Genomic DNA, 15651 nt, shown 5'->3' on the forward strand with positions numbered 1-15651 from the left:
TCTCCAAAGTAATCTATAAACTCAAAGCAACTGTAATCAAAGCCCCAACAGTATTTTTCACAGGACTTGAAAAACTGTTCTAAAATACAAAAAGAACAAAAAGCCAAGAACAGCTAAGACGGTCCTAGAAACGAATACAATGGTGAGACCCATCCCACCAGATATCAAGAATTGTTACAATGCTACAATAATTAACACGTAGTATCGTAAGGATGCAGGATTAGATGAAACAAAACAGAGAGCTAAGCGAGAAACTGTATTTTACAAAGCTGCTTGCAGGTTGGGTTCCGGATGAGTTTTAGTTTCACACAGTCAGGTGCATCTGCACAAAATGTATACCACAGAAATGAGGTAGAAGCCATCCTGTCAAGCTCCTGATACGAAACTGACAAGAAATATCACAGGCAGTCATCTCTGCGTGTCCAGTCACCGGTTTTGTGGCTCTGCGGGACGTGTAGCAATGCCAGAAGCAGCAACGGCAGCAGCGGCAGCAGCGTTCAGGTACCCGGATTGCGGGCATGGCGGTGTGACCTGGGAACCAAAAATCCCAGGGAAGTCCCCACCCGTGGTTTCTTTTCCAGCTGGCCTGCCACTGATTTCTGAGGAACTAAATTTCTTGTATTCAATCCCTTTCTGCTGGAAATGCCCAAAATGCTTTCTATTTCCAGCATGAAACCATGATGGACAAAAACTCTAAGAGTTTCATAAGGCAGAGTCTAGTCCCGTAAGTCAAAAGAATAAGTGAGAAAGGATTCATACACTTGCAAAAAGTTTTTTCACCATAACTTTCAAAATTTTTGTTTCCTACAACTTTAAAAACATAAGTTACCCCACACAACAGAGGGAAAACCAGATTCTTTAAAAAACATAAAGTTTAGATATTTTAAGAAAGGAAAAAGAGACAACTAAAGAAAAGAAAGGGAGTCATGGTCAGGTAATATACCTACTAAACATATACCATGTGGTTTTTATCCAAACTCTATTTTTTAAATTACTGAATCTTCTTCATAGTAAGAGTCAATGGTGGCATAGTAGATGTTGGAATGCAAAGCTTTCTTATGAAATAAAAAAAGTTAATAAATAAGCATTAACAAAGTCCACTTGTGAAAAAAATGAGCCATACTCACCGCCCCCTCCAAAAAAGAGAAGATGAAGAAGGAAAGATTATTTTCATATTAAATGATCTAAAGTAAAATCCAAGAAATCTGTGAGTGCTCCAGAACACACCGTTTAAAGAAGAACCTTAGAATAGGATGTTAACAACAGCCTTGGTTTATCAATTGCTAGAGATCAGAAGAAGTAGCTTATACCATTTCTAAACAGCAAAGTACCTTGAAGGATGCTGGTTCCGGTGAGAGCACCTCCAAAGAAGCATTTGAACCTCTGCTCCCATGACGTGTTCTTGAATTTGAGGCTGGTTTTGAAATTCCATCTAAGTTGCCCTTTATAATATCCATTGATATCTTGAAACAAAATTTTAAGCAAGTTATGACTTGTACGTTTAAGTGCTTCATCAGTGTTAATATGCAGTTAACTCAGAGCCTTTGTTATAAGAATTATGTCACTACCCTAATTTCATCAACAGATGTCTATGTCCATGCATCATTACATCTTATGTTACTGTAGGTGGAAAAACACGCTGCCCACGGTGTTAGATTCTGAAAGCGGCTAAAAAAGAATGCAGAAGTGAATGCCATCTCAATGGCTTTCTGTGCCTCCACAAGAAAGATTTACTGTGTGCTTGGCCTGAAAAGACACGGAGTACCACACCCCTCAGCCAAGATTCATGCTTCATCATAAAAATTTGCCAAGGCCTCTGCTTTCTTCTGGTTTTACCTTCATTATTCCAGCTCAGCCTTCAGCCGGGGCTCCCTCTCAGCTATGATTTCTCTTCTCCTCCTTGGTACCACATTTTCATGGAGTACCTATCTCCAGGTGACCACTCTTCTATCAACCCTCCCCTTCTAAAACCCATGATTCTATTTCTGCCCTGAAACAAAAGAGAACTGAACCTACTCTCTTCACGCAAGGACAGACTTTCATTATCTGGATACATGTTGCCAATCTCTTTAACTATTTTTCGCGTGACACCATCCACAGGTCTCACATCAGTCTGGCTGCTCTATTGCCAGGACTGTTTCCTGAAGCAGGAAATATTAGCCAGGGTGGTTTAAACTAGTGAGAAAACTTGGCCTTTGCCGGCAGCTTGATCCTCCCAAACTGTGCCCTTTATCAGGACCATTCCAGCTATGTTCAGTAACGCTGGGGTATCATGCATGTCGAATAAAGTGGAAGAAAGACAGAGATTTTCAGAGTTTGCCTTCTCAATGCTTAGCTTTACATGTGAATGGGTATCTTCCAACAAATCCTTTCCTAAATTCCTATCAATTATGAATTAAACCATTTCTCTCTTAACAGAATGAAGAAAGGCAAATGCTTCTGGCCCAGCAAGTGTAACAAAGTCCTTTTCTTACCCTACAAAATGACTCATCTTTCTTTCTCTTTTTGAACAGCTGAGGCAGAGTGCAAGGAAGTTTTGGACATAGGAGGAAGCCCAAACATGAACGACCCCATACTCCTCCAAGGCCCACAGAGGGATAATATGATTTACCCTCCAACCATTCAGTATGCCAAAGCTGAGGCTTAAAGGACCAGTAGGTCAACTCTTTCCATCTCAGCAAATGAAAAAGGCATTGATTTCAACATTATTCAAGGGTTTTGGCTCACTCAGGAAGGCACTGACATTATTATTGTGGGATGACGGATCACCCTGGCCCGTCACGTCACAATCAAAAAGCATAAGTCACTGAAAGGCCAAATGTCTTGTAATGCTCTAAGCAGCCTGTCAAGGGAGACTTATTGCAGCTCACAGAGGGAGCAATGAGATGGAAGCCTGTGCAGAGCTGGTATAATACATGTCCGTAAAGGGAGAGGCACAGGGAACCACTAATGGCATGGATCAGCTAAAAGGCTCCAGAAGTCTTTCAACTTGTTTTAGAAACAGGTCTGTTCTATTATGTTTGCTCCTGAAAATAATAAATAAAATACAGTTTCCAGGATGGATAGGGATATAACTAACAATCTTATGAATTTGGCCATGTAAAAAAATGTATGGATAAAGGGCACTGAATTAGGAACTTATACATGTATTTGAGTTTTTGAGAAATCTCAATAGCCACAGAGAAATTCCACAAGAAAAATAAAGCACTGTATAAGAAAGCAAACAATCAAATGACAATTCCTTATAATTATACAGGCACTGAATATTGATTTAACCATATACTGTGCCTTAATTATATTGAGTGTACGTGAGGAGGAATATGTAGAAGGTAAGGTAGTATAAAAAATCTATTCTGTCATAGTAGGAAATCCAAAAATTGATAAAGCCAAACAATAGTTAAATAAGCATAATATTTACAAATTCAAGATATTTGATCCTGAAGGGTGTGACTAGAGATTGCTTTTTTTTTCATTGTAAATGTTATAGTATCATTTGACATATTCTACTATATTACTTTAATAAACATTTAAAAATTAATAAATAAATGTAAAATATGAAATCTCCAAGGGACTGGAAGGAAACATAGAGCTAAGTTACATAATAATGAGATTAATGACTTACTAAGCAGGACATCAAGAGCATAAGTCAAAAAGGACGAGACTAATAGATTTGATTACATAACATTTAAAGCTCTGGAGTATCAAACCAAAAAAAAAGAACTCTTAAAAGGCACATGAGAAATTGGAGAAAATACATGCAATATAGATAATATACAAACAGTTAATACATTTACACATTTAAGGAGTCCTTATCAATGGACAAGGAAAAGAAACATTCCAATAGAAAACTAGCTAAGGGCGTAGACAAGAAAGGAAGGAAGACAAGAAAGGAAGGAAAGGAGGGAGGGAGGAAGGAGGGAGGGAAATATTTAAAAAAACTAGTCCAATTTCTCTAATTAAAGAAATATACAGAGAGGGACCTGAAAGATGATCACAAGTCAAAGCAGTCACAGCAGAGGACTCTGGGGTGGTAGGTTCATGGATGTTCTTGTGTCTTTTTTCACCTTCTGCTTATCTCTATTTTCTGCTTTTCTATTATCTAAATTCATAATTAAAGAATTTATTTATTGTAGAAAATTTTTTGGAATATATTAAAATATATTTGAAACAATAAAAATCACCCAATATTCACGACCCTGAGCTAAACACTGCTGGCACATTTCTTTTCCATTTTTATTTTTTATGTCTTTTCAACAAAATTGAATTCATATATCTCTCGCTTAACATTACATGATGAGCATTTTCTTATTACATTAAGATATTTCTAAAATATAGTATTATTTTCTTCTTGATATTCCATTAAATAGATGAGTATATGACCAGATTCTAAATTGTAACAAATCACTACTAAGATGTACCAACTTTTCATAACATTTCAAGCAAGATTAAACTTTTTCATATAGGCTTGTGAGAAATGCAACCACCATGAATGATTGAGAACCAAAATGGGGACACATGGCTGCTGTAATGTGATGTTTGGGGTGAATGAAAGAATCAAAAGAAAAAGAATCGTCCTCTGTTTAGTAATAATGAATTGCCAGCATTTTTAAAAAGTAGAATTACATTTATTTTCATGATTTTAATGTCTAAAAACTACTTATGGCAGTTTGTTTTTTTTTGTTTGTTTTTTACTTTCTGTATTTATTATGTAAGAAATACTTGCCCATATTTTTCACAGAACTGGAACAAGAAATTTTACGATTTGTATGCAAACACAAAAGGCCGCAAATAGCCAAAGCAATCTTGAGAAGGAAAGACAGAGTTGGTGGAATCAGGCTTCCTGACTTCAAACTATACTACAAGGCTACAGTGATCAAGACAGTATGGTACTGGCACAAAGACAGAAATATAGATCAATGGAACAGAATAGAGAGCCCAGAGGTAAACCCATGCACATATGGGCACCTTATCTTTGACAAAGGAGGCACGAATATACAATGGAAAAAAGCCTTTTCAATGAGCGGTGCTGGGAAAATTGGACAGCTACATGTAAAAGAATGAAATTAGAACATTTACTAACACCATACACAAAAACAAACTCAAAATGGATTAAAGACCTAAATGTAAGGCCAGACACTATAAAACTCCTAGAGGAAAACACAGGCAGAACACTCTATGATATAAATCAAAGCAAGATCCTTTTTGACCCACCTCCCAGAATAACAAAAATAAAATAAAAAATAAACAAGTGGGACCTAATGAAACTTAAAAGCTTTTGCATTGCAAAAGAAACCATAATCAAGACAAAAAGATAGCCCTCAGAATGGGAGAAAATATTTGCCAATGAAGCAATGGACAAAGGATTAATCTCCAATATATACAAGCAGCCTCATGCAGCTTAATACCAAAAAAGCAAATAACCCAATCCAAAAATGGGCAGAAGACATGCAGATGGCTAACAAACACATGAAAAGATACTCAGCATCACTAATCATAAGAGAAATGCAAGTCAAAGCCACATTGAGGTATCGCCTCACACTGATCACAGTGGCCATCATCAAAAAATCTACAAACAAGAAATGCTGGAGAGGGTGTGGAGAAAAGGGAACCCGCCAGCAAGCTGGTGGGAATGTAAACTGGTACAGCCACTGTGGAAAACAGTATGGGGGTTCCTCAAAAAACTAAAAACGTAACTACCATATGACCCAGCAATCCCACTACTGGGCATATACTCTGAGAAAGCCATAATCCAAAAAGAAACATGTTAGCACAATGTTCACTGCAGCACTATTTACAATAGCCAGGACATGGAAGCAACCTAAACGCCCATCAATAGATGAATGGATAAAGAAGACGTGGCACATATATACAATGGAACATTACTCAGCCATAAAAAAAGAACAAAATTGAGTTAGTTGTAGTGAGGTGGATGGACCTAGAGTCTGTCATACAGAGCAAAGTAAGCCAGAAAGAGAAAAGCAAATACCGTATGCTAACTCATATATGTGGAATCTAAAAAAATGGTACTGATGAACCTAGTGACAATGCACGAATAAAGATGCAGATGTAGAGAACGGACTTGAAGACAAGGGGCAGGGTAGGGGGGAGACAAAGGGGAAGGCGGGATGAAGTGAGTGAGTAGCATTGAAATATACACACTACCAGATGTAAAGTAGATAGCTAGTGGGAAGCTGCTGCATAACACAAGGAGATCAACTCTATGATTGGTGATGACCTAGAGGAGTGGGATAGGGAGGGTGGAGGGAGGCTCAAGAGGGAGAGGATATGGGGATATATGTATAAATACAGCTGACTCACTTTGTTGTACAGCAAAAACTGGCACAACAGTGTAAAGCAATTATACTCCAATAAAGAGCTTTAAAAAAAAAAGAATTGTTACTGAATGCTTTAAAAGAAAAAATAAAAAAATAAAATTAAAAAAAGTGAAATTTAAAAAAAAATTGATCACAAGCCTAAAAGAAAAACTACAAAATTTCTACAAAATAGGGCTTCCCTGGTGGCTAAGTGGTTAAGAATCTGCCTGCCAACGCAGGGGACATAGGTTCGAGCCCTGTTCCGGGAAGATCCCATATGCCATGGAGCAAATAAGCCCATGCGCCATAACTACTGCACTCTAGAGCCCATGAGCAACAACTATTGAGCCCATGGGCTGCAACTACTGAAGCCCATGTGCCTAGAGCCTGTGCTCTGCAACAAGAGAAGCCACCGCAATGAGAAACCTGTGCACCACAACAAAGAAGAGCCCCCCCGCTCTCTGCAACTACAGAAAGCCCACGCGCAGCAACGAAGACCCAATGCAGCCAACAAAAATAAATAAAACAAATAAATAAATTTTTTTAAAAATTGCTACATAATATGTGTGATTGTGGGCTAGGCAAAGGTGTCTCAGATACAATGTCAAAAGTATGATTCATAAAAGAAAATACTGATAAATTGGAATGCATCAAAATTTAAAACTTCCACTCTTCAAAAGACACTGTTGAGAAAGAAAACAAAAGCCAAAGATTGGGAGAAAATATTTGCAAAACATATAGCTAACAAAGGACTTATATCCAGAATATATAAAGAAGTATCAAGACTCAGTAATAAGAATGATTTGAGCAGACTCATCACCAAAGTTGTGTGGATGGCAAACTAACATGAGAAGATGTTCAACATCATTAGTCACTGGAGAAATTCAAATTAAAACCACAATGAAATACTGCTACACATTCAAATGGTGAAAATTATTATTTTTTAAACTAACAATACCAAGTGCTGCAAAGTTGGAGCACTTTCATATATTGCCAATGAGAAAGCAAAATGGGCCAGCTGTGTTGCAAAACTGCTTGGCACTTTCTTATAATGTTAAACATACACTTACCACAATATCTCACTTCTGGATATTTACCCAAGAAATGAATATTTATATTCACACAAAAACCTGTGCATATAGCAGCTACATTAATAATTGCCAAAAACTGGGAACAATCCAAATGCCCCTCAACTACACAATGGATAAGCAACTGTGGTACATCTACACAACGCAGTGTTACTCAGCAACACAAGGGAACAAACAATTGATACAAAACATCAGCAAATCTCAACTGCATAATCAAAGATGAAAGAAGTTAAATTCAAAGGCTCTATAGTATTTGTTTCTAATTATATGACCTTTAGAATAGACAAAACTACAGGCACAGGACATTGATGACTGTTACCAGGGCTGGGGGTAGGGAAGGGTTAACTACAAAAAAATAGGTTCTAGGGAATTTCAGGGGGAATGATGTTAACTTCTGTATCTTGATTGTGATGGTAATTACATAACTGTATGCGTTTGTCAAAGCTCATAGAACTGCAGTATTAAAAGGATAAATTTTACTGTATGTAAAGAATACCTCAATTTTAAGTTCATCTCTTTGTGCAAATCTTTGCCTAGTTATGTTTATATGCCCAGAAGATAAATTAGAATTGCTGAATGAAAAAAACAGAGTTGCCATATGATCCAGCAATCCCACTCCTGGGCATATACCCAGACAAAACTATAATTCAAAAAGATACATGCACTCCTGTGTTCATAGCAGCACTATTTACAATAGCCAAGACAGGGAAACAACCTAAATGTCCATCAACAGATGAAAAGATAAAGAAGATGTGGTACATACATACAATGGAATATTACTCAGCCAGAAAAAGGAACGAAATTGGGTCATTTGTAGAGACATGGATGGACCTAGAGACTGTCATACAGAGTGAAGTAAATCAGAAGGAGAAAAACAAATATCATATATTAACACATATATATGGAATCTGAAAAAATTGGTATAGACAACCTTATTTACAAAGCAGAAATAGAGACATGGATGTAGAGAACAAATGTATGGAAACCAAGGGGAGAAAAGGCAGGGGGTGTGATGAATTGAGAGATTGGCATTGACATATATACACTATTGACACTATGTATAAAACAGATAACTAATGAGAACCCACTGTATAGCACAGGGAATTCTACTCAATGCTCTGTAGTGACCTAAATGGGAAAGAAATCAAAAAAAGAGAGGACATATATATACCCATAGCTGATTCACTTTGCTATACAGTATAAACTAACATAATATTGTAAAGCAACTATATGCCAATTAAAAAAAAAAGATGTTACGTATATACAATGGAATATTACTTGGCCATTAAAAATGAAATACTGCCATTTGCAGCAACATGGATGGACCTAGAAATTATCATACTAAGCGAAGTAAGTTAGAAAGAGAAAGACAAATACCATGTGATATCACATATGTGGAATCTAAAATACGACACCAATGGACATACCTACAAAACAGAAACAGACTCACAGACATAAAGAACAGACTTGTGGCTGCCAAAGGGGAACGGAGGAATAGGGGAAGGAAGGAATGGGAGTTTGGGATTAGCAGAGGCCAACTATTATACACAAGATGGATAAACAACATCCTACTGTATAGCACAGGGAACTATATTCAGTACCCTGTGACAAACCATAATGAAAAAGAATATATATGTATAACTGAGTCACTTTGCTGTACAGAAGAAATGAACACAACATTGTAAATCAACTATACTTAAATTAAAAAAAAAAAAAGAATTGCTGAGTCAAAGAACACTTGCCTTTCAAATTTTGGTAGTCTGACAATTGTCCTCCGAAAAGGTTGTACCAAATTACTTTACTATCAACAGGGTATGCTGAGATGTAAGTGCCTGTTTCCCCACCTGGGCCAACCTGGTTATGTGAAAGCTTTTCATCTTTGTCAGTCTAAGTGTCAAAAGGCATCTGTGAGTGTGATGTATATTTCTTTAATTATGAGAGAAGTTGACTCTAGTCAAACATTTACTGTCCACCTTTTCTTTTTCTGTGAAATGTCTATTTGCATCCTTTGTCTCTTACGGTCTATTTTAAATGGTGATTAACCTGTAATACAAGTTCTAGATCTTAGGGGCTAGAAGGACAGTGAGAGTCCTCGGTACTGGGTCTTACGTTCACCGCCGTGTCCAGGAAATCCTGGCGACACACAGCCTTCGCGGAGACAGAAGCCTCCCCGGGGTCAGACAGGCGGCTCCCTCCCAGACGCGGCCAGCCCCCGCTGTGCCCGCCCTCTCATTGCCCCGCCCCCTCTCCAGGCCCTGCATCCTGACACGACTCCGGCCCGCCCTCTCCTTGGCGTGTCGCGCGGCGGTAGAGTCGGCTCCTAATCTGTGCGGTCCCTCACCTTCCGGGCGGAAACTAGGAGCTAGTGTCCAGTCGTCGAGCACTGACACTCTCAGCGTCACCCACTGTCCCCCAAAGGGGAGAGGTCTTTCCCGCCACCGCAGCTTCTCTAGAGGTGGAAGAAGCGGCGGGTCCTAAACCCTCCTGCCTCCCGGAACGCCGTTCCCTTGGCAACCAGAGGCACGACGCTACCAGTCTCGCGATAGGACAAAAGGGCTGTACCATCTAGAAACGAGACGTGGGGGCCCGGGAGCGGCCGAGGACATAGCCGTGTCGGAACCCCGAAACCTCGGGGGTTCCTGCTGTCTCCTCCGTCTCCCCGGCGGACGGTGGAGGGCGTGGAATGATTTGTTCGTATTTAGCTTGGACTTGGAACGAGGAGTCTGGATGCTTGTATGCCTCTGTCCCTCACTATAAATATGATGCCCTGCAGGTCTGCTAATCCTCTCTGAACTCAGTTTCCTCCTCCTTAAAATGGGGTGATAACAATTGCTTCCTCACAACACTGTCGTGCAGCTCAAAACGTAATGTTATGTGAATTTCTTAGTAAATGTTGGATGCCATGTAAATAAAAAATAGTAGTTTTGCCCAGATTGGGCTACAGTCCAAAAAGGGTAATCATTGCTGTTTGCACTTTCTTTCTTCTGTGGTTTCTGCAATTCTCAGCGCGGGAAGGCGATTTCCCTGGGTCCCTGAATTGATTGTCTTCATCCTCTATACCATCAAATGTCTGCTAACAGTTTGAACCGCACTTTACAGTTTACCAGGCATTTTCACGTACATGGACCCTTTAGCCTCATTGTTTTAGGTGGTAAGATGTGTATTCTTTAAGTGTTTTTCAGCAGAGCAAATAGACAAAGGTTAAGTGAGTTGTTCAAAGAACCACAGTTAGAATCTAGGTCAGTGGTGGGTGTAAAAACCTGGCTGTAAATGCCATCCATATACTGCTAAATCCTGCATTTCTGTCTCCTGCTCTGAACTCCACACTCTGTTATCTGACTATGTGACATCTCCACTTAAACATCTCCACTTCGATGTAAGAAGCACCTCGAACACAAGATGTCAAAAAACAAACTCTCCACAGTGTCCCCTCCTCCCCACCTTCTTATCCATCTCAGTAAATGGTAACTGCATACTGCCAGTCTCAAGCAAAAAACCTTGAAGTCAGCCTCAATTCCTCTTCCTCTCACACTTTGCAATGAGTTTACTATAAATCCTATCAGCTCTACATTCAAAATACATCCAGAATCCAACCACTTCTCCCCACCTTCAGTGCTTCTGTTAAGGTCCACACTGACATCATCTCCTGCCTAGATTTTTGCAATAATCTCCTAACTGTTGCCATTCTTGGCCCTACTGCTTTCAAACTGCAACCTGAATGATGCTTTCAAAACCTAAGTCAAAATCTAAGTCCTCTGCTCAGGACTCTCCATGGGTCCGCATTTCATGGGGAATCCTTGCAATGCCCACAGGGCCTCAATAACAAGGCCCTCCATTTTCTCCCGGACCTCCAGTCCTACCCCCCTCTCCCTGGCAAACTTTGCTGCAGCCTCACTGTCCTCCTTGTTAGCATTTCTACACAAGAATTTCTTCCCAGAATTTCTCAGAAAATGTATGTTTTTCCAAAAAAAAAAAAAAAAAAATCAGTTGAGAAATCAGGAAAATTGGAGAAAGTATTCTAATTCTCCTGCGAGAGTTAAACCTTAGCAATCAACATAGAGATGTAACTGAAGAAATCCGCTGACATCAAGATAAGTCGAAAGCAAGAGCAGGAAATGCTGATACTCTGAGTCAGAAGTTGAGATCAACATTCCAGGAACCAGGACAGGAGCACCTGGGAGAGAGGCAATCACAATCTTATTGGTCAGTCTTGCTTGGATCTGGTGCCCATGTGATAAGTATGTGTTCCTGGCCCCATCTGCTGCTAACAGTGAGTCATTCTTGCAAGTAAAATAAATATTAATAAGTTGATACTTATTGTATACTTTACACAAATTCTATGAGTGATCTTCCAAGGAACAACAAGGTTTTATTCAAAGTAAGTCCTTAAATTGGCAATTTCCAACACATGATTCTGTGATGCACTGTTAGCCCTGCTTGAAGATTTGTATGTTACATTATTCAAATGGTACCCAGTAATGTTCTCTGTGTTCTCTAATATCTGAATATTTGCTGTGGGCTACATCTCTTATAAATACTTCTAAATTTAATCTTATTTTCTAAACAAATGCTTCAGATAGCATGATAATGGATAATATGAAGAAGGTTGGAAGTACTTTAAGAATAACAAGATTTGGGGAACTTCTGGCAGTTCTGATTTCTTGTTTCTGCATGCCAAAGATTAGCATCATTTGGGAATTTGGAAACACTCCTCCTTGTTCTTCTTCCATTATGAATAATCACACACACACACACACACACACACATATACACACACACTGCCCGGAACACAGTTCCCCAGCATTCCATATGGCTTGTTTCCTTTCTTCCCTCTGGTGTCTGCTTCCTCAGGTGGGTCTTTCCTGACTACCCTATATTAAATAATAACTCCCATCTCTGCACTCCCTACCCTGTTCCCTTGACTCTCCTTTATTTATTTTTTTTCAACTCTGAAGAACTTTAATTTCAAATCTTGCCAAAACTATACACAAAAATATTGTTACAGATACTATACAATTATGGATTGGTATGAAGTTTTTAATACAAGATTTCTTACACACCATACATGGATTCTCTTAGTGAATTTGTTCACCACCGCTCTGATTGCTAACAAAAAGAGTGCACATTTATTGAGTGCTTACTATATGCCAGGCATTAGTCTAAGTTCACTAGATGTGTTACCTCACTTAATTCTCACACAATCCTATTTGGGAGACACCATTATCTCCTTTTTAAAGATGAGGAAGGACATCCCTGGTGGTCCAGTGGGTAAGACTCGGCGCTCCCAATGCAGGGGGTCTGGGTTCCATCCCTGGTCAGGGAACTAGATCCCACAGGCCACAGCTAAAGATCCTACATGCTGCAAGGAGGATGCCCCAGCAAAGATCCTGCTTGCTGCAACTAAGACATGGTGCAGCCAAATAAATAATTAAGACATAATAATAATACAGATGAGGAAGTCCAAGTTTAGAGAGGTTAAGTGATTTTCCCAAGGTCACTTAATGTACAAGGAAGGTGAAACCCCAACCAGGCAGTCCCACCTCAGAGCCTTCACCATTAGTCACTGAACTATAATAACGATTGAGATACTTTGATGCTACCAACATAAAAATAAATATTTTTCCAGGCAGAATTCTGATACTTTTGCATCTATCCTAATGTTGGGCAAAACCTTTTGTGTGTTCTTTGATAAAAGCTGCTTTCAGAGTGCTGAGAGCTCCGTGTGGTACAAACAAAACCTTCAAAAAACTGGGAGTATAATTCTCCTTTATTTTTTTTATAAGGAGGAGAGATGCCACTGTTTGGATTCTGATACTAAATAACTGGGTGACCTTGGGTAAATCCATAAACTTTTGTGGGCCATAATTTCCTCATTTGAAAAATGAAGTTTGACTAGTTTTGCACTTCTTAAACTCTACTGCATTAGAATCACCTGGGGAGATTTCAAAAAATACTGATCCCAGACCTGTATCTAAGATCAAATGGACCTGAAACTCTTCTCAAACTTTAATGTGCAGATAAATCACCAGAGGATCTTGTTTAAAATGCTGATTCTGTGTCAGGTGGGACTCAAGACTCTAACAGGCTCCCAGGTGATACCAATGCTTCTGGTCCATGGACCACTCCTTGAGTAGCTAGAGGCAAGATAATCTCCAAATACCCTCACAATTCTAATATTCCATGAGTAAAGGCCATTCTTTCCATTTTTATTTTTGGCAAAAAGTGGTGCTCATTAAGAAAACAACACATTTCAGATTTGGGGGGGACATGAGGGGAAAAAACAACTAAGAAAAATCAGGGCTGTGACCGGTGCCCATGATTAACTGGTGTTTACCTTTTATTTATTTTTTTGAAACTGTTGCTTATACAACATAAGATAAATATAAAGCAAGTGAAAAGAAAGTTCAGGTTCAATAGAAACTTATTGTCTCTTTACGGTTTGTAACCTTTCCAAACTAAGTCTCCATTGATTACATTTTGCATGAAAATCACCTCATCTTGAATTATTTTCTGTCATTCTCATTTTGTTATTTACCTTCCGCTGCTTCCGTTTTGCAAACCGCTGAGAGGCTGTATGTATCATCAGGGCAAACTTTAAAAAATTGTATTTGCTGTGTGTTAGTACACAATAAATTGTGCCTTCGTTTTTAGTTCCTTAAATACTTCTACATCAGCTATTGCTCATAGCTCAATTACATCCTCAAAGCAGTTCACATTCAGATGTCACAGAGCACCATATTTTCCTCTGCTGTGTTTTCTGAACTGCTGTGTTCAACTCCCCCCCCAAACATTCTAGAAAGTATTATGCCTTTCAAAATAATTCATAAAGATTTCATCCAGAGTCAAGATATTAAGCTAAAATTTCCCTGGTCTCATTCCAGGTTGGTGACATATGGCAGCATTGGCTTCAAGTTTGTTTTTGTTTTCAATCTCTCTCTGCTTTTGCCATTCTCCTTCTCAGTGGAGTCAGATTTGAATGAATGAAAGCCCACATTGTATTCCATCTGGGCTCCAACTACCATTTCAGCCTTGTTGCCCCAATTTCCCTTTTCTCACCACAAGCTTCAGCTAAATGTAACACATACTAGGAGAGGAACCTCACTGAGCCTCATATCATAGATTCTACAAACTAGATTAAGTAACCATTTCTTTTGAAGGGCAGTTAAAAGTGTGTGCTATGGGACAGTTCCCACCTCGTGTGAGTCTGTGGCTTAGAGTTATTAAAAAAATAACATTTACTGAGTGTTTAGGACATGCCTTAGGTGCATCATTCCACGTCACTTCATAACATCCTACGAAGCGGCACTATTATTACCCAGATTTATAGTTGAGAAGCAGAGCACAGAGGGGTTAAGTGATTTTTCTGAGTTCATTTGGAACCTAAATGCTACTGGGATTCCCACCTCGTCCCGCAGCCTGGTTGTTCTCTCTGCCTCCTCCCTGGACTGGGTTCAAGAGAAGAGGTTATTTGTACCCACTAGATGGCGCTGATTGTCTTCTGTTAAAGAAACTGCAACCCTGCTTTCGGAAGCTCCCTTTGCTTGCATTTTAGGTATGATCCAAGAAACCACCTAACTGAAATATTCTGTTTGTTGGAACTGTGCTTGGGTACATCTTTAAACACCCATCCAAATAGGAAAAGTGAAAATTAGATCCAAAAAAAACAGAGTGAATTTTTTAAAATCTTAGTAAATATTATAAATATCTAATATCAAATAACCGTGGGTAACTTTGAGAGACTAAAGTTCTCACACATTTGTATTCCTATAAAATCTGCAGACTTTTTTTTTTTTAAGTCCATGTTTTATTCCATATACCCCTTTTACCCAAACTCCCATGCCTCCCAGTCCTGCTTGGCCAAGTGCCACCCATGTAATCAAGCGACATGACCAGGGAAGTAAATCAAGCCTTAAAGAACAAAAGGCAAGTTCTGAAACAGGTGATCCTACCTTTATTCACAGGAAAATGCACTTTAAGTTTAGTATGTGTTTAGTTCTTTCTTAGTACATTTTTTAGTACTTAAAAGCTATGAACTAAATCTGCTAAAAATGGGCTCTCAGAATTTGTTGTTTGTAAGCATCATTTCGGGTGTTATTTAAAATGTTGATTTCAGTCCCTGTTCCTGATTTGGTAGGTCTGGGCTCCAGCCCAGGAATCTGCATCTTAACAAACATTCTGATGATTTTGGTGCAGTATGACCATGAGCATGCTTTGAAAAACACTGACTGCAAGTTTGCATTTTAAAGGAT

At 39.0% G+C, this 15651-nt stretch overlaps 1 protein-coding gene across 1 annotated transcript in view; it reads right to left on the bottom strand.

Moving 5' to 3' along the window:
• FSIP1 (fibrous sheath interacting protein 1) overlaps nt 1–9880 on the bottom strand; it is a 187464-nt gene extending 177584 nt beyond the window's left edge. Inside the window, exons 1-2 of the mRNA XM_057721625.1 lie at nt 9744–9880; nt 1332–1463 (exon numbers count right to left, since the gene is read on the bottom strand). Coding sequence (XP_057577608.1) covers nt 1332–1457 — 126 coding nt within the window. The 5' untranslated portion in view covers nt 1458–1463; nt 9744–9880. The remainder of the gene's footprint in view (nt 1–1331; nt 1464–9743) is intronic.
• Between the last annotated feature and the right edge of the window lie 5771 nt (nt 9881–15651).

The sequence above is a fragment of the Hippopotamus amphibius genome, chromosome 2 (assembly GCF_030028045.1).
Source record: "Hippopotamus amphibius kiboko isolate mHipAmp2 chromosome 2, mHipAmp2.hap2, whole genome shotgun sequence".
Lineage (NCBI taxonomy): Eukaryota > Metazoa > Chordata > Mammalia > Artiodactyla > Hippopotamidae > Hippopotamus > Hippopotamus amphibius.